At 39.4% G+C, this 22,492-nt stretch overlaps 1 protein-coding gene across 8 annotated transcripts in view; it reads left to right on the forward strand.

The window, feature by feature from the left end:
• The window catches only part of EXOC2 (exocyst complex component 2), a 200,110-nt gene extending 183,871 nt beyond the window's left edge, over positions 1–16,239 (forward strand). For 7 of the 8 annotated variants that reach the window (XM_058555396.1, XM_058555401.1, XM_058555402.1 and 4 more), the window contains 5 exons: positions 1,526–1,581; positions 3,755–3,877; positions 10,081–10,142; positions 12,409–12,468; positions 14,652–16,239. In XM_058555396.1, the coding sequence (XP_058411379.1) occupies positions 1,526–1,581; positions 3,755–3,877; positions 10,081–10,142; positions 12,409–12,468; positions 14,652–14,745 (395 nt within the window). In that variant the 3' untranslated portion in view covers positions 14,746–16,239. The remainder of the gene's footprint in view (positions 1–1,525; positions 1,582–3,754; positions 3,878–10,080; positions 10,143–12,408; positions 12,469–14,651) is intronic. The other variant, XM_058555397.1, reaches the window with a different exon arrangement.
• Positions 16,240–22,492: the final 6,253 nt, after the last annotated feature.

Below are 22,492 nucleotides of genomic sequence, written 5' to 3' on the forward strand. Positions count from 1 at the left end.
CGGGTCCCCCTCGCGCCCTGACATAGCAGGTGGATCACAAGGGAACCTCTCTGTGGTAGGTTTGCCTCTTACAGGAGGAAGGCTTCTCTGCTCTTGAGCACAGGTCTGTTTATTTCACTTTCACTTACAGCAGGCTCCTTGTGTTCCCCTCTCCTGCCTCCCAGATGAGACTTGCTACCTTAAAGTTATCCTTTTTCTCAGGAAGAATCAACTGATTTATGGACTATATGTAATTATCTTCCATCAGCTTTCTCAGTTACTCCATCAGCAAAATATAAATAGTAACACCTGAACCTTCATATCCCAAAGAAATACATATGAAATTGGCTCCTCAAAAGAAAAACAGTGTAGCTATGTATACCCCATAGTATATGACAGAATCCAAAGTTAGTTATATATTTAATATCTGCAAATGCAAATTTAAAAAGTTGATTATTGATCTTGGCCTTTATCTCAACTGTCCTAAATAATCGGATGACATTTTGGGAAGAGATTCTCCTTAACATCTTTACTGTCAAATTCATGATTCTACAATACAGTTGAATTTTCTCTGTTCTATAGAGAAGGAATTATCAGTATGTGCAGTTAATTCTAGAAGGCATTCTGAAATATTATTTTACTCCATGGGAAAGTGGTTGTTTTGGAGTTACAATAAAGCAGCATTTTGTTTCTTGCAAAATCATGATAGTGAAAGCTCTTACTGAACTCTGTGAACCCCAGGACCAATCACATGCATTATCTCTGTTAGTCTCCCCTGTTATCAGACTCACTGACAGGAGAAAAAGCTGGGCGTACAGCCTTCTCACCAGAAGTCACAGCTTGTAAGTGATGAAACTGGGGTCTGGTCCAAGATAATGTGACCTCCGACCTCTGCATCGTTATATCCTGTGTGCCTACTTTTGAGTGAAGTAGTGTTCGTTAATTCTGTACCATTCTGAAATCTTGTATTTTATCCAATCTTTAACTTGCTTTACAGAATCAGATTGAGTGTGGTTTTGTCAGAAGTTTCCCCTAGAAGTGATTTCTTAAGATCAAAATAGTCATTCAGCATAATATTTTGACTTTTAACTTTGGAAGTAAGATGCTATAATAGGTATTTAGCATATGTTTTACAAGTTTTGGTCAATATCCTCCTTCTGTCCTATGTTTTTTTGGTCTGTTAATGTGTGTGTGTGCTTATATACACACACATGAGTATATATATATAGATATAGATATGAAGAAACTGAAGTACATTTTTATTCAACTTTGAAGCAGACCAGCAGTTACAGAAAGTATAAACAATGACAGAAATGGAAAAACAATGAAAGAAAACTCCTAACTAATTTAATCTGTTTTTTTAACCTGTGCGAAAATAGTCCTTTCACCATTTGGTTCTCAAAGGGAAATAGACAGGGTGGTGTTAGTTTCTGTTTCTCCTTAGAAAACTCGAAGGCAGTAATACAGAGCCCAGTGATGCAGCAGGGGAGACGGGTAGCTTGTGTTTCCATTAAGTGTCTTTCTCCCTCCCCCATCTTGATTTCAGGTGTCAGGAACTACTTAAAAGAAGCATTGGTGAATATAATTGCCGTGCATGCAGAGGTAAGCTATCATTAGATGTTCCTAAGAGATATGGGTAACTCAAAAAAAAGAAAAAGAGGCAAATTTGATGCTTTTTATGGTAGTCTTTTTTTCCTTCAGAATATATCTCGGATATAAATAAAACACAACTCTACTTTCATGCGTGCACATGCACGTGTGTGTTTTTAACTATGAGAGTCTTTTTCTGAAATTGTATATGTTTTTTCTCATAATTAAAACTAAATTCATTAATATTTGAAAGGTAGAGGAGAGATTGAAAGATTGTTTTTCCCTTATCTTGTATTGAAAGGAATGGTAAGTCCCTTATCTTGGAAAATTCATTAACCTCTTTTTAAGCAGTATACAAGTAAGCATTGATGTCTTAGTTATGTAGCAGTGTGTCTTACCTAGTGGCTGGGACTCCAGAAAAGTAGACACTTGCCAGAAAGACAGGCTCGAAGAGCAGGCAGAAATTAGGAAGGAGGTGCGTGGTTTCCTATCAGTGGCTGACCTAGTTACATCTAGATGTTGATGCTTCTGGTTCACAGTAAAACTTGCCCTCACTTGAAGCATCATCATCTTAAGCTTTATATTCACAAACTTAGTTAACATCCTTCTTAGGAGGACTCTTCTAGGGAACATCAAAAGAAGAGACCACAGCTACCACCATTATCGCCACTATGACTACCTGTTCTGTAATTTTACAATCCATTACTCACTGCTTTGCCAGTACTTTCAGAGTGGCTATGGCTTATAAACTGATGGGTGACCAGATGAAATGGGGCCAAGCAAATAGCTTATCATTAGACAATTTCCACTGTTGCTTGAGTGCCTTTTAAGCTGTATGCATCTGATGTCGGTGCATTTGGGTTTATACCACTCTCTACATTCAGAAGTATCTGAGATTATCAGGCTACACTGGAAAAACATGGCTAATTAAGGCTAAAACAAGAGAGACCAAAGGAAACAAAGAAACTGCTACCTCATTCCTGAATTTGGCTCTCAGTTTGGAGCAACTAGAGCAGAAAGAGATATATAGTATCCTATAGTTTTCATGTCTTAATAAAGGAAAGCATATAAATTCCTCTATAAAAGTAAGGTTTTTATATGATTTAACTCAGGCAAGAATTTGTCACATATATCTTTTTATAATGAGTAATGTATGGTCAACTGTGATTTTATCAAAGATATAAAAATGTTTTCTTGTTATGTTAGCTTCCAATAAAATTAGGGTATAAAATTAAATCCTCAATCATTTGAAGCATTTCTGTGGTAGGTGGACCGGTGGTAGTCAGAGGTACTGGGAAACACATGGGAACTTTTAGTGATGGTGGTGATTCCTAAAGAGGCAGCTTTAATTAATGTCCGTTATCAACAACCATGAGCTTGTTTGTAAGTATTAGGCTTTTCAAGCCCCCTTTTAATTTATCCTGCAACTGAAAGTAGAATTTCATTCATAATGTTTATTATTTGCAAACATTTTCTTGAACACTCACATTATGTTGGGGTTGACCCAAAGGTTTAATACTAGTGACTCAGTCTGAAAAAAGGAAAAGCTAAAAAGAAAACATGCTTTAGTTTAATTTATAAATCAGGATAGTAAAATGTTTCATGACATTTTAAAATATAATGACTTAGTTTTAAAATATCAAAATTCAAAGTTTGAAAATAATATTTTATGTTAAATGAAAGGAAATATATATTTAATTCAGCAAATAGTAAAATTGGAGACCTTGTTGTCCAGTATAGAATAATGTAGCCAGTATGAAACAGTGTGTGTTACCATCTAAGGAGAGTCTGACCCAGTGTGTTTTTTTTAATTTTGGTAAAATATTGATCCAATATGTTTTTATTTCTGTAATTTCCTCTTTAGAAATCATATTTCTTCTTGTGAAAAGGGCAAGAGGACGAAGAAATCTTTAAAACTGTTTTTAGTTTGTCAACATGAACAATATCTTTCAAAATTACATTTGCCAATATATTTTTAAGAGTATTGTTTTTTGTCATGAATCAGTTAATACAACTTAAGTGTAAGTCTGTATTTTCCTTTCATTCATAATTCCAGTCCTCTAAAAATATGATTTACAAGAACTGTGAGTTATTTTGTTTTGTGCATTCTTTTTTTTTTAACAAATTCAAGTCAGGAAGAGCCGCCACAATGCATCATTTCTTCTTATTTGAAACCTTTCATCAGGTGTTCACTATTTCCAAAGAATTGGTGCCTCGGGTTCTGTCCAAGGTGGTTGAAGCAGTTTCTGAAGAGCTAAGTCGACTGATGCAGTGTGTTTCATCCTTCAGCAAAAATGGAGCATTGCAGGTACCAAAATCGTTCAGTTCCATGTTGAACTTTTGTTTTCACTTAAAACATAAAAATGTATTTTTAGTCATCCATCTTATGACATACAGGTGGTTTTTGGTGGTTTTTTTAGTGGATCTGCTACTTGGAGATCTACATCATCTCTCTTGCATAAGCCATACCCATGATGCATTGTCTACAAGTTCCAGAGTTTATGTTTCTTTAGAGTAGAGCAAAACCTTAACGACTCTTGTGAAATTATCTGATTGCAGATTCCTTCTAAAGTTCTGTGATTTTTTTTCTTCTTATTTTACAGTTGTCTTCTCTACATTCAATTTCACAGGAAAGTTTTAGCAACTTATGTTTAATAAGTCTTTCCAAAGCATTCAATGCAGTTTGCATAGAAATGACAACTGTCTCTTTGCACTCATCTTTCATTGGTTTATGTTGTAGTTATTTAAATTAAATAATTATAATAACAAATATAACTTCTCTAAACCAGATAGTTCTTGGTATGCATATAACCAGATTGGCAAGAGCCAAGGTGTGCAGGCATGTGGGAGAGTGACCTCCCAACGTTGAGCTCTCAGGGAGCTAGAGCATGGTGAGTGTATTTTTAAAAAGTACTGGCCATTTGCTTCCAGTAATGGCTGAGGAAGCTCCCATCAAGCTACAGATAACAGCTGTAATCTTGAATAATATATAAAAATAAAAAATGTAAAAACAAACCTGAAGATGCTGGAGCATGACCATGAGTGGGCAATTCTAGAAGAAATGGCACTTGAGTGAATTCCTCACTTTTTATGGATTTTAGTCTGAAGGCAGGCCCCGGGGTGCCTAAAACTCCACAAAACATGCTTTCTTTATGTCTTGAAGAATAGGATTCAGGGCAGCCACAACTGCAGTAAGGCGAGGGAGGCATCCCAGAGAGCAGAAAGCAAGAGGCACCAGTTCTGTGTGTACACTGCCTAAGGCTCTAGTCGGCCCCTTAACTACATATGCGTGGTCAAACTCCACTCCGGCCAGCCAGGTAAGGCTAGAAGAGCTGAAGTAAGAATTGAAATGCTGCCCAAGAGCCAGGAGTTTTCAGTTTGAGTACAAATAAGTTAATTGCTTACTAAAACAAACAAAACAAAAATCAACACTCTTCAGAGGTATATTACAGAATCCAGAGTCTCCACAACATAACATTCACTATGTCCAGGGTACAATCTAAGTTTAATTAAAATGCACAAACAAAATGAACAGGAAAACATGACCCATTCTCAATAGAAAAGACAATCAACAGAGACCAGCCTTGAAATCACCCAGTTGTTGGAACTCGAAGACAAAGATTTTAAAGCAGCTGGGTTCAGTGATGTAAAGGAGACGGTACTCACAATGAATGGAGAGGAAATCTCAACAGAAAAATAGAAATCCTAAAAGAAGAACTAAATAGAAATTCTGGAATGGAAAAATACAGTATATGAATTTTTAACAGTGGAATAGAGAGGACAAAAGAAAAAGGCAATGAATTTGTAGATTAACAGAAATTATCCAATATGAAGAACAGAGAAAAGAATAATTGGGAAAAAATAAACAGAGTTCTAGGGACCCCTGGGACAATGTCAAAAGGTCTAACATACATGTAATTCGATTTCCAATCAGCACATGAAAGGGGGGTCAGCATCATTAGTTATCAGAGAAATGAAAATTAACGCTATAATAAGATACCATTACATGACCACCAGGATGAAGAAAATTTAAAGACTGAAAATAGCAAATGTTGGAAAGATTGTAGAGAAACTAGAGCTGTCACACATTGTTGAGAGTGTAAAATGGTACAACTGCTTTGGGAAAAGTTCTTGGCAGTTTCTTTTAAAACTAAATATACACATAGCTTATGACCCATATGACCCAGCCATTCGAATCCTGGGTATTTAACCAAGAGAACTGAAAATGTATGTCCATGAAAAAAACATATGTAAGAATGCTCATAGCAGTTTTATTCATAATAGCCAAAAACTGGAAATAGCCCAGATGTCCATCAATAGAATAAATAAACAAACTGTGATATGTTTATAAAACCAAGTACTGTTGAGCATTAAAGAGGACTGTCTCCTGGTTCCACCTGGATGAATCTCAGGAGCATTCAGCTGAGTGAAGGAAGCCTTATACAAAAGTGCACATATACTTTCATTTGCATGAAGTTCCAGAATAGATAAAACTAATCTATGGGGGAAGATAGTCTCAGGACAGTGCTTTCCTCTGGGTGGTGGAGATTAACTGGGTAGGGGCCTGAGCTTCGGTAACCTTGATAGGGTCTCCATTACACAGGTGTGTGTGTCAGTCAAAACTCACCAAATGGTACACTCTAAGATTTGTCCGTTGTGTCTTATGTAAATTTTAACTCAAAAAACAAAAAAAGAATTGAAACAGTCCACCTAGTTAATGATGCTTGGTGAAGTACATCAAAACAATGTGATGGATTGATAAATGGATAGATATGTGATAATGCTAGTAAATGTTAATGATGAACTCGATGGGTATACAGGTGTTTGCTGTAAAATTCTTTCAAAGTCTCCATACATTTGAGAATTTTCATACAAAAATATTGGGGGGCATGGGGCTGGCCCGGTGGTGTAGTGGTTAAGTTTGCATGCTCCGCTTCGGCAGCCTGGGGTTCGCACGTTGGGATCCTAGGTGCGGACCTACACACCACTCATCAAGCCATGCTGTGGTGGCGACCCACATACAAAATAGAGCAAGATTGGCACAAGTGTTAGCTCAGGGCCAGTCTTCCTCACCAAAAAAAAATTTGAGGGGGCAAAAGGAATGGAGAGCACTTGTTAATTTTGCAAGTTGGTTAGGGGAAAATCTGTTACAAAAACTTCTGCTATATTTCCAGTTGCCACCAATTTTCTCTAAAAATTTGGTTGATCAGACCTTTGATATTACAGTTAAAGTTGAAAGGTCATGATTATTGTAATAGTTCTATCACAGGAGATCAAGAGCATAAATTGTGTAATACTAAAGATTAATTAAAAGAAGGTTGCCGTAGCTACAGTGGCCTACCAGTCTTGCAATTATAAAAATATAAAAAAAAAATCTCCCCTCCCTGAGAATTATCTCTGCAACCCATTTACCTGATAGCTAAATTCCTCTCAGAACTAGTGGGAAGAGGTTAGGAAGAAATATCAGAATCAGCTGGAGAACTTTGGTATACACATGCCCAGGAGACTGCTGGCCACCATGACTGTTTCAACTCTAGTATTCTGGTACCTCCTAGAGACTGGGCAGTCATTTCTTTCTTTCTTTTTTTTTTTTTTTTTTTGGTGAGGAAGATTAGCTCTGAGCTAACTTCTGTGCCAGGCTTCCTCTATTTTGTGTGTGGGACACCAGCACAGCATGGCTGACAAGTGGTGTAGGTTCATGTCCAGGATCCAAACCTGCAAACCCGGGCCGCCGAAGCAGAGCACACCGGATTTAACTGCTACACCGTGGGGCTGGCCCCAGTCATTTCCATTTTGGAAAAGTTCGGATGAGTCTAAACCTCCCACTTCACCCCCTCCCTTTGAGGAGACTGTGTTAGACTTCCTTCTTCTGAGCAGATAACTCTGAGAGGGGCTACAGGTTAATCTTTAATGGTCACTTACATCAAGGCCAGTGCATCCATCTCAGAACCTTCCTGAGAGCCAGTTAGAGAGGAGTGGAGTGACGGTTTGGTGACTTGAGCTGATCTTTCAGCATGACATTTTCTGGCATAGAGTTCTGGGTATGTTATGTAAATATCCACAGCTTGTATAATTGGCATAATTCATAGGTTAGTTAAAACACCTTATCACTTTGAATAAAATTTCTACATGAAGATTAGTTTTACAGTAATTTGATCCTTCTCCTAAAATATTCAGCTAAAAGTTCTACCTTATTTTTTCTCTTTGATATTTTTCTTGTACGTCTGTTTTTGTGTATACTAGAATATAGAGGCAAATTGTCATACATGTGCTTTCTAATTACAGACTGGTCTTCAGGCCTCTAAAGCACTGAAAAATGAAACCAAACAATTGCTTCCAAACAGAAAAAAATTTCACTGAATATACTATTTCTTATATAAATCAGCTTTTATCTAGATTGGTTACAGAATTTCTAATTAACTCTACTTTAAAGAACTAGCCCTGTCTTTTATTGTTGTTTATGTTTTATACACTTGTGGAGAATAAGGCTGTTTCTTTTAAATAGTCTCCTGAGCATCACCCACACTGAGTCCAAGGTGGAGGACATGATGTGGGCTTCCTTGTCAGAGGCTCTTCTAGAGCTCCACGGACAACTGATCCGTATGTAAAGTCACACTTCTTCAAGCTGGCAAAGAAGTGTAATCTTTGGATTAGTTTTTTTCCTTAAAAGTTTTATGCAGATATAATTCATATATCATACAATGTGTTTACAAGATAAAAAGAATATATAATTCAGTGATTTTATTTTTTTTTACTATGTTCACAGAGTTGTGCAGTCATCACCACAGTCAATTTTAGAACCTTGCATCACCCTGGAAAGAAACCCCAGACCCATTAGCAGTCACTCTCCGTTTTCCTCCCAGCTCCCATCCCCAGACACAGACAAGCACCAGTCTGCTTGCTATCTCTAATTTGCTATCTCTATGATTTGCCTATTCTGAAAATTTCATATAAATGGAATCATACAAATATGGCCTTTGTCACTGGCCTCTTTCACTTAGCATGTTGGCAAGGTTCATTCATGTTGTGGCACGTACCAGTACTTCATTCCTCTTTATGGCTGAATAGTATTCCATTGTATAAATATACACATTTTCTTTATCTATTCATCATTTGATGGGCATTTGGGTTGTTTCCACTTTTTGACTAATGTGAAGCTTCTGTGAACATTTGTGTATAAGCTTTTTGTGGACATATGTTTTCTTTTCTCTTGGGTATATACCTAGGAGTGGAATTGCTGGGCCATATGGTTACTCTGTGTTTAATCTTTTGATGAACTGCCAGACTGTTTTCAAAGTGGCTGCACCACTTTGCTTTCCTACCAGCAATGTATGAAGAGTCCAGATCCTCCACATCCTCGGCGATACTTGTGACTGTCTTATTGATTATAGCCACCATAGTGTGTGTGACGTGGTATCGCATTCTTTGGGTTGTCTTTCCACTTTCTTGTTGGTGTTCTTTGGAGCACAAAAGTTTTTAATTTTGATGAAGTCCAATTTATCTGTTTTTTCTTTTGTTGCTTCTGCTTTTGATGTCATTTCTAAGAAGCTTGCCTAGCCCAACGTCACAGAGATGTACTCCTGTTTTCTTCTGAGTGTTTTATCCCTTACATTTAAGTCTGTGATCCATTTTGAGTTAAGTTTTGTGTTAAGGAAGGGATCCAGTTTCAGGGTTTTGCATGTGGATATCCAGTTGTCCCAGCACTGTTTGTTGAAGAGACTGTTCTTTCCCCATTGAATGGTCTCGGTACCCTTGTTGAAAATCAATTGATCATAAATGTAAGGGTTTATTTCTAGATGATCAATCCTGTTCCATTGATCTTTGTGTCTGTCCATGTACCAGTGCCATACTGTCTTGATTACTGTAGCTTTGTAGTAAGTTTTAATATCAGAAAATGTGACTTTCTCCTGCTGTTATTCTTTTTCAAGATAATTTTGTCTGTATGAGACCAACTTTTTGTTTAAAAAAAAAAAAAAAGCCAGCTGTGATTTTAATAGGCATTGCATTGAATCCTTAGAGCTTTAGCTTAGCTTTTGAGATTAAAGTCAGTGTGCCTGGAAGGGCATAGGTGTGAGGAAGTCACCAACCCACTTCCTTAATCAGTGGGGGAGGGGATGATTCAGGGACAGCGTTTCAGACTTTCCTTTCTCTCACAGGCAGACCAAAAGAAAAGTTACTGGTGAGATAGTAAATACAGATTGCTGGAAAATCTTTGCACAGTTTGTACCTTTCATAGCAAGATATCTGGCTCCCAGCCTTCACAGTCATACTTGACTATAACTTAATTTTCAGTAAAAGGAAACTTTGTCATAGCTGATTTCTTTGGACTGTTTTGGAAAGTCTGTTCATAACTAATAGTCACCATGGCAGTCGAGGTAACTACATGCCTGTGGTATTGTGCCAACCCCGTCCGTGCAGTGAGCAGGCTGGAGACCATCCCCCTCACCGCTTATTTCTGTTTGATAATGGACGCAGTTCCCTATTGTCACTTTGTCGTTTTCTCATCTTTAGGCAAGGCTTGAAATCTGTGCCTTGAGGGATACTGTGGCTATTCACCTGACGTCTGAAAGCAGGTAAGATGCTAAATGTTCTTGTTCTAAGCACTGCATTAAAAATAAAGCTTGTCTTACTACTGTATAAAATCCTTTGTAAAGATAACTTATCAGAGTGAATGCTCATGATTTTGTAGTGTGATAAAGTTTATATTTGATTGATCAATTTTTTAGTGAAAAAGCATAGACCTACAATAAGCCAAGGACTCCTAAGACTGCTTCTTTGTAGCATAATATAAAGGAAAAAATGTTTAATATAATTTTGTTTTTCATTTACTAAGATAAATCTTAGTCTCATAAATGAAGTAGCAGAACATTACATACTTCTTAAAAAAAGGAGAAAATAAGAATTGAGTCAATCTATTCATAGCAGGTTCTGAAGGACACTTCAAGCGTTGTAAATATCAGCATAAGAGGAAGCCTTGTGGTTTCTCTGCAAAATTTTGTAGTGGAAATTTGATGATAATTTTTAGCTGTTTTGAATGAAAGTCAGGATTTCCTATCATTGAAATATCAGTAAGTGAACTGAAATAGCACTAAGTACTTGCCTATACAAAATTGTTTACTCCATTGGCAGTATGACCTAGGAAAGACTGGGTTGGTTATATTGTTAATGTGCCTGAGAAGCAAAGCAGTATACAAATAAAATATTTAAGGATACTTCGTGTGATATACTTATTCATTCATTTCTTAACATGGCTTGTGCCATCATCCTTACTGTCATCATCAGAACTGAAAAGACTTTTAAAATTTTTTCCCAAGTTAGCTTCTTAATCCTGTTCATCATGACTGACCAGAAGCCATTTCTAGATGACTCCCACGGTAGTTCTTTAACCACACCTTTCCCAACCATGATTTTTCTGTATGAAGTGCTCAAAAATAGATGACAGAAAGCACCCAGTCCATATTTGATGTGTATGCATGCTTTGTGTAAGTAACTGTGTATTTATTCCTGCTAAATTAACCTTTCATAGCCTAAGTTCCTCATCTATAAAAGGAATATAATAATACTTTCTAGGCAAAGTTTTGGGAGACGTTAAGTGAGAAAATATGTCGTCACCTAACTGTTGGTGCACTACAAATAATAGGTGGTATCATCTTCATTGTCATCATTATTGTCATAATGTAAAAATAAGGAATAGTAGCATCACATTCCTTTTGATGATGGAGGTGATGGCAGAGACGTCTGTCCACTTCAGGGAAGAAGTGAGCCGATTTCATATTGGGAAGGGAGCAGTGTGCCCACAAGCTGTGACCTGTCCCCGCCCCCTGCCCCCACCAGGGACTGCTGAGGCTTCCCAGTGCCAGGTTTTAGGACCTATTGGGACTTTTGCAATCTCTCTACATGTTGCTGTCATATCTGCCCCTGGTTTGAGAAATATTACTGAAAAAGTATGTTTCCTGGTACATTGATGAGGATGTTTTTACAATACGAAATCAAAAACCTCTTTAAAGTCCAGAATAATTACATTTAGTAGTTAGTTCTTCACCTCAGTCAACCAGTCATAAAAGAAGAAGAGAGAAGAAGTTAAGAACTGTTCCTTAGTGAACAGGACAAGTTATTACCAAATAATCCCCCCTAAAATGCTTTTCGTTTGATGCAGTAATTTTTCTGGTACTTCTACTTAAAAAGTTAAACATGCCAAATTGTTGGTTTTTTAATTTTCCTTTTCCATTTTTCATGAAATGGAATGATGTTGAATTTTTAAAATACATATATGCATCTCTCCCTTAACCTACAAATTTTAAATATAATAATAGCTAAATGCCATAAAGACCGTGTTCAGTTATTGTAAGATATTGGCTGTAAATCAGGCCCTGTACATGTCAATACTATAAATGTCCCCATCTGTGTAATCTTTCACAAGATCATCCCTATTTCTGCTTACTTTCCTTCCTTTCTTACCAATTGCTTTATCTATAGTTCAGTTTTGTTTTGAAAATACTTTTTTTAATTAAAAACGTCCACATTAAGCTCTCATCTACCATGAGTAGCATCCTTTTGTGAAAATCAGTTTTTCCTTTAGCCTTTCACGTCGTTTCATTTCCTAGTCAAGTTTTCTGACCCTGCTCCTACAGTGCCTCTATCTGGTAACTCTGCCCTCACTTTTACTTTTACTTTTTCTATTGTTTTTCACTTTTACTTTTTCTCATATTTGTACATGCTTCACTGGCTTATATTGGTTTTTTTATATTTAAGATATTCTTAAGAATTTTTAATGGTGCTCTTAATTCCCCTAGGAATATGAAAGAAATTCCAGCTTAAACGTTGCCATTTGTGTTCCAGGTCTAGTTTTAAACAGGCTTTGGAAGCCCTGCCTCAGCTCTCAAGTGGAGCAGATAAAAAGTAAGTTCTGTATGCTATTCTCAGGAGCCAGGTAGATGTGTTGAACAAGGTTTTGGATTTAAGGAAGGGCAGGACTTAACAGCCGTTAACAGTTTGCATTATGCTAGCTGTACTCTGCCTGCTTACAAGGAGCAGAACAAGGTAAAACCTTTCTTCTGGGTTTATGACAAGTTAGAAATTAGTTCTCTTCGTGTTTTATGTGACTAGTACTGAAAAGTCATAAGAAAGTTTGACTCACTTAGTAAACTATATTATTCTCTTAAAGTTTTAAGAAGAGAATACTTAGAGAAATGTAAAAGAGAGGACAGCATAGTAAAGTGCAAGACTTGATGATTTTTTTTCCTTTGAGTAGCTCAGCAATGTACATCCTGTGCTCTATATAATATGAAGTATTAAAGAAGAGTAGATTTGTACATATGACATAATAAATTGTATATGTTTCACTAATGCTGTATTAATGACCTCAGCCTGAGTTTAAAATTTGCTACTCATACAACAGGAAATTCTGACCTGAGAGGAAATCTAGGCCAGGAAGATTTCATAAATGCCCAGCCTACCCTCAGCTGAGGCATTGGAAACACAGTCGATCTTTGCTCCTTTGCCAACCATAACTGAAGTCCACCTGCCTTTGTATTTGGCTGACTAGTCCGTAGACAAATATTTGTGGTGTTCTTACTGTGTGAAAAACTTGCTGTGGGTGCTGTGATCTAGCACAGGTGAATGTTGTGGAAAGGAAGGGCAGAGAGAACACGTGAGGCTGGGCTAATGGAGGAGAATGTCGCCTGGAGACTTGGACTAAGCTTGGGAGAATGGGTAGCAGGCCAGTTTTTTGGCTTATATGTTCCTTGTATGTGTTCCTAAGTGGGCAAGTGGATGGCTGTACAACAGTGCACTACCCAAAACCCTGTCTTCCGTTTCCTACTCCTTCTCTCACTGACTTGCAACATCTGTCTGAATTGGTTCCCAACCCTGTTCATTTCTTTAAAATAAATGTGATAAAATATTAAAAGTCACTATTATTTTTAACATGTGGAACATGGCTCAAAAGGCTGGTGGTTTTTTTTGGCAGTCAAGACCAGCAGACCCCCTGATCTGGTCCCAGACGGGGACGGTGTTTTATTTATTTATTTTTTGTGTGTAAGAAAGATCAGCCCTGAGCTAACATCCATGCCAGTCCTCCTCTTTTTGCTGAGGAAGACTGGCCCTGGGCTAACGTCTGTGCCCATCTTCCTCCACTTTATATGGAATGCCGCCACAGCATGGCCTGACAAGCGGTGCATAGGTGTGCACCCAGGGTCGGAACCCCAGCCACCAGCAGCGGAGCGTGCGCGCTTAACCGCTACGCCATGTGGCCGGCCCCGGGACTATGTTTAGTCTACTGTTGGGACAGTGTTCTAGTATTGAACGTTGTTAAACCATGAAATAATCTCTTGACCCCAATACCGATAAGCCCACTTCTTGGTTGCTTCATCTGAACAAGGTGAACTCCAAGATCCCTTCTGGCCCTAAAATTATATGGATATATCAGACAAGTTAAGGAAAAAAATTGAGTTATCAAGTAGTAGAATGATTTGCCCGGTGGAGGTAGAACGAACCCAGATTTTTCTGGTGTATAATTCACCAGTTTAGTTCACTGCTCTCCGATATTTGTTAAAGAGAAAAATGCAAAATAAGAGGAACAGAAAATAAAACAATAGTTGCTGAGGGGGTGGATAAGGAGAAAGGTGGCTGAAAGGGGCAGCAGAAGAGAAGTTGGGGGTTAATGGAACTCTTTTGTATCCCCATTGTGGGGTCATTGGACTGCTAAGATGTGTTGTCAACATTCATAGAACTGTGTGCCAACAAGAGTGCATTGTAGTGTACATGAATTTTTAAAAAGTAAATTAAAATAATGTACAGGCCCAAACATTAATCTTCTTTAGGGAGGAGTCTAATTAATCTAGGGGAAAGGGACAGGAGGGAGATTTTTATATATAAACATAAATATGTATATAAATATATATTCCTTTTAACTAGCTTCTTTGATCAACTTATTTATGTTATTGAGTTAAGAATCCATGGATAAATAACTTTTTCAGCAAGCAGAAGCCAAAGCTGGGTAGTCGGCAACCCTGCCTGTTTTTTTATGTTGCTGTAGGCAGCCTTCCTTCTGCCAGGTTGTAAAGTAGTCTCTCTCCCCGCAGGTTCCTGGAAGAGCTGCTGAACAAGTTCAAGAGCAGCATGCACTTGCAGCTCACCTGTTTCCAAGCTGCTGCTTCAACCATGGTGAAAACATAAATACCTCCAAAATAAGGGCAGTCCAAAGATAACAAGTAATAAAATCATTCACTTTCTTAAGTGTCCTAAAGGTATTTGGTATATAAAGCATTAGGTTTGCAATTTCTTTCTCTCTCTCTTTTTTTTTCCCCAAATTGGTAGCTTAGAAAGATGTTGGTATATATTTTATTTCAACCAAAATGACCTTATTTGAAGTGGCCGAGCAGTATTTGTTTTGCCACTCTTATTACAGTAGGTCCTGGATGCCACTGGCGTCTTCTTTCTGAATGTCACCTGGTGAGTGCTGCAGGAGCAGTTACTTTGAGATGGCCGAGATGTACGCGGGAGCATTCTCAGTGTTGCAAGCACTAGCCTTTTAGTGTCAGCAGCTTCCAAGACACACAGAGAGACTGATAAGAGATTTGGGAACTTCTGTATAGACGTCTTTGGAGCTTTAACTGTCCTAAGCTGTACAGCTGCACTTCAAAACGAGTTCATTCAAATAGCTCTAAGTCTCCTAAGTCAAGTGGATGTTTAGAAAAACTTGTGGTCTGCATAGAAACATTATATTTGGGGTAGATTTTTTGTGGTGCAGATGTCCATGAATTAATTTTGCATTTTGCTGCCTAATTTTTATTTTTCACAGTGCTAGACATTCAGCACCTTTTCAGTGTAGCTTTTTTTGTCCCCTCACTGTTTCTTTGCTGTGTCACTCGGCATCAGTGTGCTCCTGTCCCCTAGGAGCCCATTGTTGTGTGTGAGGGCTCGGGCACCCGTGGGTGCTGTTGGAAACAGCTGCAGTCCTTGTGCTCCTCCAGAACAATCCTGCCGCTGTTTCCCCTCTAGCAGTTTCTTTTCTCTCCACCACTTCTTACCCTTTGAAATATCTTGCTCAGTAGTTACAAGAATGCTGCTCTGGCACGGTCTGTGTTTTCTGGGGGTTTGAAGATGCTCCTCAGTCGCTAGGCTGTAGGAGCTGCTGGTGAACATGTGTGCTGTCTGTCCTCCGGTGGCTGCTGGCTTCCTTTCCCAGAATAGGTTCAGGGCACTGTGACCTTTTTCAGAGTCAGTTTCCCTAACTGACTTCATCAGACCATTTGCTTCAGAAAACTGAGCGATTCTCTATTTGTAGTCTCCTTGTCAGAGTTTTCAGATTGTTCTGTGGGTATCACAGAATCTCCTTTTTCAATGCTGAAATTAATATCTTTACTAATACAAGTAATTTTAGAGTACAGTATACACAGTATCTGTTATTTGAAATAAGTCAGTGTTGTGTTTGTTCATTTGGTGTATAGGGGGAAATCATAGTAAGTGGAAGTGAAAGTTTGATCTTTTACAAATATGCTTGATAAAGCATATTAAGAAATACGGAATATTGTCTCTTCTAAGCCATTTAACCATTGTATCTAACATGACTATGAGCTAAGTTACAAACTGCAATTCTGAATGTTTGTGTTATTTTAAAAATCTAGTATGGAGCATTCAGCCAATAAAAAATGTATCTTCAGCACAAGATGTAATTTAGTTGACATTTTTTACCTGAGCCGTCTTTATTTCAACATTTTCATTAGCTATATATGTCTTTTTATATGTCTAGTTTTAACACTCAAAATAAATACTTAAATTCTGGTTTACTTTATATTTGTCTCATCGTTGTCAGAAGGCATTTATCCAGTGTCCTGCTAGTTCTTTGCTTGTCGGGCCCTTACCACGTGTGAGGTATTGCACTACGTCATATCACTTAGCCTTCCCAACAGCCTTATGACAGGCTGATGAGCTACGTGGGATTATGGCCATTCCGCAGATGCGGCGATCGGGGCTTAGAGAGAGGTTAGTGATTTCTCTAAGACTACAAGGCTGGTCGGGCAGGATCTGTGTCACACTCAAAGTTGTCTGGCTTCATCGCTCCATAACTTAACCACTGCCCCTGCTTCCTCCCAGCCAAGCAACCCAGCTTTCTGCTGTCCCTCCACCCCTGACACCCTCAGGGAGCACAGAAGCACCAGAGGATAATCAAATTTAAGCAACATAGGGACAGGTAAGTGCTTTTATGGCTCACGGAATGGAGAGTAGGCACATAAAAACCCCATACTCAAATGAGGTGCTGCAAGGAGAGCTGTCCAACAAGTAAGGGGCCTTCTTGAAAGAAAGGGGAATTTCACGAGCTGCTTGAGTTACAGAAGAAAAAGTTAGTGGTTAAGAGAAGATGGCCGAATATAATGTAAAGTAGAAGAAAGTTGAGAGATAAACCAGGACTTGGAGCAAATTTACAAAGAGGTAGCTGAGAAAAAGAATGCAGGTGCTCCACGGTGAGCTTTCACACCAAGTCGCATTCAGGTTTAGCACATCCACGTCCGTGTGGTCAGCCTGGCTGCATGTCAGTTAGCAAAGTTGACCTTGCCTTCAATGCTAAAAAAATATTAGAAATAATTTGGTTTTACTAAGACTTTCTATATCAGTGTACCATGAAAGCGGCATGTTCTAGAAATGATTCTCGCATTGCAAAATAAGCATCACTGCCATAGGCACAGCTCCCTGAGTCACTCCATCTCTTGTCATCCGTGCATGCAGTTTTCTGAAAGAGTTGAGTAGAAAAGATTACGTTTTAATTTTGGATTTGATACAGGTTGGTGATGTGCGTTTCTGTTTTGATTATGTGCTGTGGGATATTCTACTATTAGTTGTGTAAGAGTGTTATAATGTGTTTTCTGAAAAGTTATCATAAGTTTCAACTAGCTTTTAAATTAAGACTAGGTTTCTAAAATAAAGTTAACTATATTTTATTTAATATATGCTTAAAATAATTATGCTTAATTATAGACTGAAACGTGCATGTGTTTTTGTCATTAAACACTTATCTAGCAGTACTATCATAAAGGTTTTCATATGGATTTATAAACTGCTCTGAAAATCTAAAAGATATATTGAATATTTGATATGTGTACTGCAGTTAGATAGCAGTTTTAATGATCTTAGCTTTGCTTTAAAAGCTGGTTGCATATTTTTATATACTAGAGTCATCATGCTTTCTGATGTCATCTCATTTCCTCTTCACCCATGTTTTATTCATTTTTATTATATGTATCACTAGACAGCCCTTTCATACCTGACCAGGTTATAGATACATAACAATAAGTACTCTACGACAGGATCTGAGTCTTTGGGTTACCTGTTTGTAATTTGGCTAATGAAACCCAAGTGTCAAAATACCTTTCTCCTGTCTAGACCCATAAACTCTTAGCACTGGAGCTTGTCACACTGTCTTCATTGGCTTTGTAACCATGTCTGGTACCCCACTGGTTGTGTTGCTGTCATTGTTGTTGATACTGTTGTGGTTGTTATTGTTGATTTCTATCACATTTTTCTTGAATATTCCTGTCCTACCTGTGTACAGACCCTTTAAGCACAAATACCTCAGAACCAAGACCACTGCCTGAACTCTGATTGCCAAAGAAGGCCCACAGAAGGACTCACCACAGAGGGAGGAGAAGAACCAGGGAAGAATGGGGTCACAGAAATCAAGGGAAGAATGAGGTCACAGTCAGAATAAAGAGATTGTTGGCAAGGTCAGATGTTGTGGGTGGGTCCAAAGGGTGAGTACTGAGAAATAGTTGCTAGACTTGGCCTTCAGAAGACCAAGAGACTGACCAGAGACTGACAAGGGAAGAATCAGAGAAACTTAATACTTCAGACTGATTCTCTTAACTCACTGCAGAGGCAGTGAAGAGACCTCCCTCTTCCTTGAAGATCACAAAGTATCCTTGCCTCCCCGCAAAAGTGAAACTCCTAAGGGTAGTCTTTAAGGCTCTTTCCTCACCTTCCTTTTCTTCTTTAATGCTCTTCCTGAGTGTCTGATCAATCCTGCTGCCCTGCTTCTTTGCCTGTTGGAATGACTTACAGATATTTATAACCATCCCTTTCCTCAAAGTCCTTTCCTTCCAAATGCTTATCAAATTTCTCTAGTCAAATAACAGGGGCTTCTGGAACCAGGCCTCACCTGGGTATGGATCCAATGTCAGATGGCCATGGAGTCATTTTCTGTTCTACCATGTTTTCTGTGCCCTGCTCTCACCTGACCTCAAAAGCCCTTCCGTGGTGTGCGTAAAGGAGTTCCATGTGCAGCAGCCAGTAGCCGCTGGGCTGCCTCGGTGTGGGGACTGCAGGTTCTAGCGCAGCAGCTGGTACTGAGCAAGGCTTCGGGAAATATTTGTTAGATGTTGTTGATGAAGTTATAGTAGCAAATGTGTCAGATTACCTGTTTATATTTTTAAATTAAATATGTAGTTTAAAGAGTCAGGAGAGGAAGTCAAGATGGCGGCGTAGGCAGACTCTGAACTCACCTCCTTCCACGGACACAGCCACTTTACAACTACTCATGGAAAAATTACCCCTGAGACAGAACTGAAAACAGGATAAGAGGAACTCCTGCAATAACAGACAATCCTAACTGAGGTAGAAGTGGCAGAAACTCCCTTCTGGAGAGGAAAAACGCCGCCTTCACAAGGCACAGCACCCAGGAACAGCCCAAAGGTACGCAGCCCTCCCTGGAGGAGCGGGGCCCTGAGCTGGGGAGCGCCCCGCAGTGGGCATTTTGTGGACCCAGCATAATCGAGACGAGTGGCATAATATCTGACTTTGCCTGCTACTAAAACATTGGGGAGTACTCCCAGAAAAGCTGGTTCACAAAGAAATTAAAACCGGCTCTTAAAGGGCCCACGCGGAAACTCACCTGTTTCAGAAAGCAACCTAAAATCACCAGAAAGAAAGGTGCACAGTGCTTTGGTGAAAAGAGACTCACCTGATAGGCCCTGAGTGCATCTCGGTGAGAGGTGACACCTCTCCAGGGACTGGGACATTGGCGGCGGTGATTCTTGTGGCCTGATGTGGGCGTGCTGACACAGACGCCATTGCAGTTCTCTCTGGGGCCTGCTAGCCCAGGGTCTGCCCCACCCGCTAGAGCACCGATTTAATCCAGCTCAGCCAGGGCAGGCAACCCACCCTAGGGACTGGCCCCACCCAACAACAAGCCCTCAGGCAACTTGTGGGCCTGCACAGATTGGTGACTGGATTCTCTGCAGCCTGGCAACTGAGCCGACTGCACTGGGGCAGGGCGTGCACAAGGAGTGAGTGGAGGGTGTGGGGCGGTGGTGGAGTGTGTGGGCTCCCGCACTGGAGAGACTGGGTCCGCTTCGGGAGGTCAACGCGTGCATATGGGGCAGGATTGTGTTGACTGTGTGTGTGCACCTGTGGGCGGCAGGGCTTGTCAGCTGCAGAAGACTTGTGCTTCTCAAAGACCCACATAGGGGGTTTGCCCCACCTTCCAAAGCCTGAAACAATTGGGTGCTCCTGTGCCTGAGGCCAGCCCCACCCAGCTGCAATCCTCAGATAGCTGACAAGAGACCTAAAGGCTGGAGGCTTATAGCAATTGTAAGGCCCTGAGCCTAACAACCTGCCACGCTGGGGGCCTACTCACTTAAAAGAAATACTGCAACACAAATGTGGTATTAGAACTTGCAGCCAACTGTGCTGGGGCTCCCCACACCTGATAAAGAGACTGAAGGGCCCACAACAACTACAAGCAGCTGAGCATTATAACAGCTGGCCAGGAGCATAACTCAGCCTCCCTGGGCACCTACAGGGAGAGCAAACAGGCCACAACAGAAGGACACACGTAGTCCACATAGGGCTCACCCCTGGAACATTGAGAACTGAGGGAAGCAGACTGCAGGCCTCCTAAGCCATCACTTACATGAGGTCACCTATCCACAAGCAGGAGACATAGCTGACCTACCTAATACATAGACACAAGTACAGGGAAAGAGGCAAAATGAGGAGGCAAATGAATACATTCCAAGTAAGGGAACAGGACAAAACCCCAGAAAAGGAACTAAGTGAAACAGAAATGAGCAACCTACCTGACAGAGAGTTCAAACTAAGAGTGTTAGGGATGCTCACTGATCTGGGGAGAAGAATAGATGAACTCAGTGAGAATGTCAACAAAGAAATGGAAGATATAAAAGAGAACCAATCAGAAATGAAGACTACAATACTGGAAATGAAAAATTCACTAGAGGGACTCAAAAGCAGAGTAGAGGATACAGAAGAATGGATCTGCGAGCTGGATGAAAGACTAGAAGAGATTACCCAAGCTGAACAGGTAAAAGAGAAAAGAATTAAAAAGAGTGAGGACAGTCTAAGGGACCTCTGGGACAACATCAAGCACACTAACATCCGTGTTATAGGTGTCCCGGAAGGAGTAGAGACAAGGGGACAGAGAATCTATTTCAAGAAATAATAAATGAAAACTTGCCTAATCTAAGGAAGGAAACAGACATCCAGGTACAGGAAGCACAGAAAGCCCCAAACAAGATAAACCCAAAGAGGCCCACACCAACACACGTCATAATCAAAATATCCGGAATTAAAGATAAAGAGAGAATCCTAAAAGCCGCAAGAGAAAGTCAAGTTACATACAAAGGAAACCCCATAAGGCTATCAGCTGACTTCTCAGCAGAAACCTTACAGGGTAGAAGAGAATGGCATCATATATTTAAAAGTGCTAAAAGGAAAAAACTTAAGCCAAGAATACTCTACCCAGCAAGGTTATCATTCAAAATGGAAGGAGAGAGCAAAAATTTCCCAGACAAGCAAAAATTAAAGGAGTTGGTCACCAAGAAACCAGTGCTGCAAGAAATGTTAAAGGGACTGATTTAAGGGGAAAAGAGAAGACCACAATAGGAAAAATTATCTATTTCCATGATAAGAACGTAATGGATACAAATGCACAAAAAAGAGGTTAGATATGATATCAAAAACATAAAAGGAGGGAGGAGGGGAGTTAAAGAGTAGAGCTTTCAGACAGACGTCAAACTAAAGAGACCATCAATTCTGTGTAGAAGAGGAAAGGAACAGAGAAGAACTACTAAAACACTGAGGAAAAAAAAGTTAAAAAATGGCAGTAAGTACATACTTATCAATAGCTACTTTAAACGTCAATGGACTACATGCCCCAATTAAAAGGCACAGGGTGGCTGATTGGATAAAACAACAAGACCCATATATAAGCTGCATACAAGAGACACACTTCAGACCTAACTGCATACAAGAAACACACTTCAGACCTAAAGACACTCACAAACTGAAAGTAAAGTGATGGAAAAAGATACTCCATGCAAATGGCAGTGAAAAGAAAGCTGGAGTAGCAGTACTCATATCAGACAAAATAGACTTTAAAACAGAAACTGTAAAAAGAGGCAAAGAAGGGCATCACATAATGATCAAGGGAACAATCCAACAAGAGGATATAACACTTGTAAATATCTATGCACCCCATGTAGGTGCACCTAAATATATAAAGCAATTATTAACAGACATACAAAGAGAAATAGACAGTAATGCAATAATAGTAGAGGACTTTAATACTCCACTTACACCAAAAGATAGATCATCCAAACAGAAGATCAATAAGGAAACATGCGCCTTAAACGACACACTAGAACAGATGGACCTAGTAGATAGATACAGAACATTCCATCCAAAAACCGAAGAATACACGTTCTTTTCAAATGCACACGCAACATTCTCCAGGATTGATGATATATTAGGCCACAAAATGAGTCTCCATAAATTTAAGAAGAGTGAAATAATACCAAGCATCTTTTCTGACCACAATGGTGTGAAACTAGAAATCAGCTACAGGAAGAAGATCAGAAAAGCCACAAATACGTGGAGATTAAACAAAATGCTACTGAACAACGACTGGGTCAAC

This window comes from Diceros bicornis, chromosome 14, assembly GCF_020826845.1.
Source record: "Diceros bicornis minor isolate mBicDic1 chromosome 14, mDicBic1.mat.cur, whole genome shotgun sequence".
In the NCBI taxonomy this organism is placed as follows: Eukaryota; Metazoa; Chordata; class Mammalia; order Perissodactyla; family Rhinocerotidae; genus Diceros; species Diceros bicornis.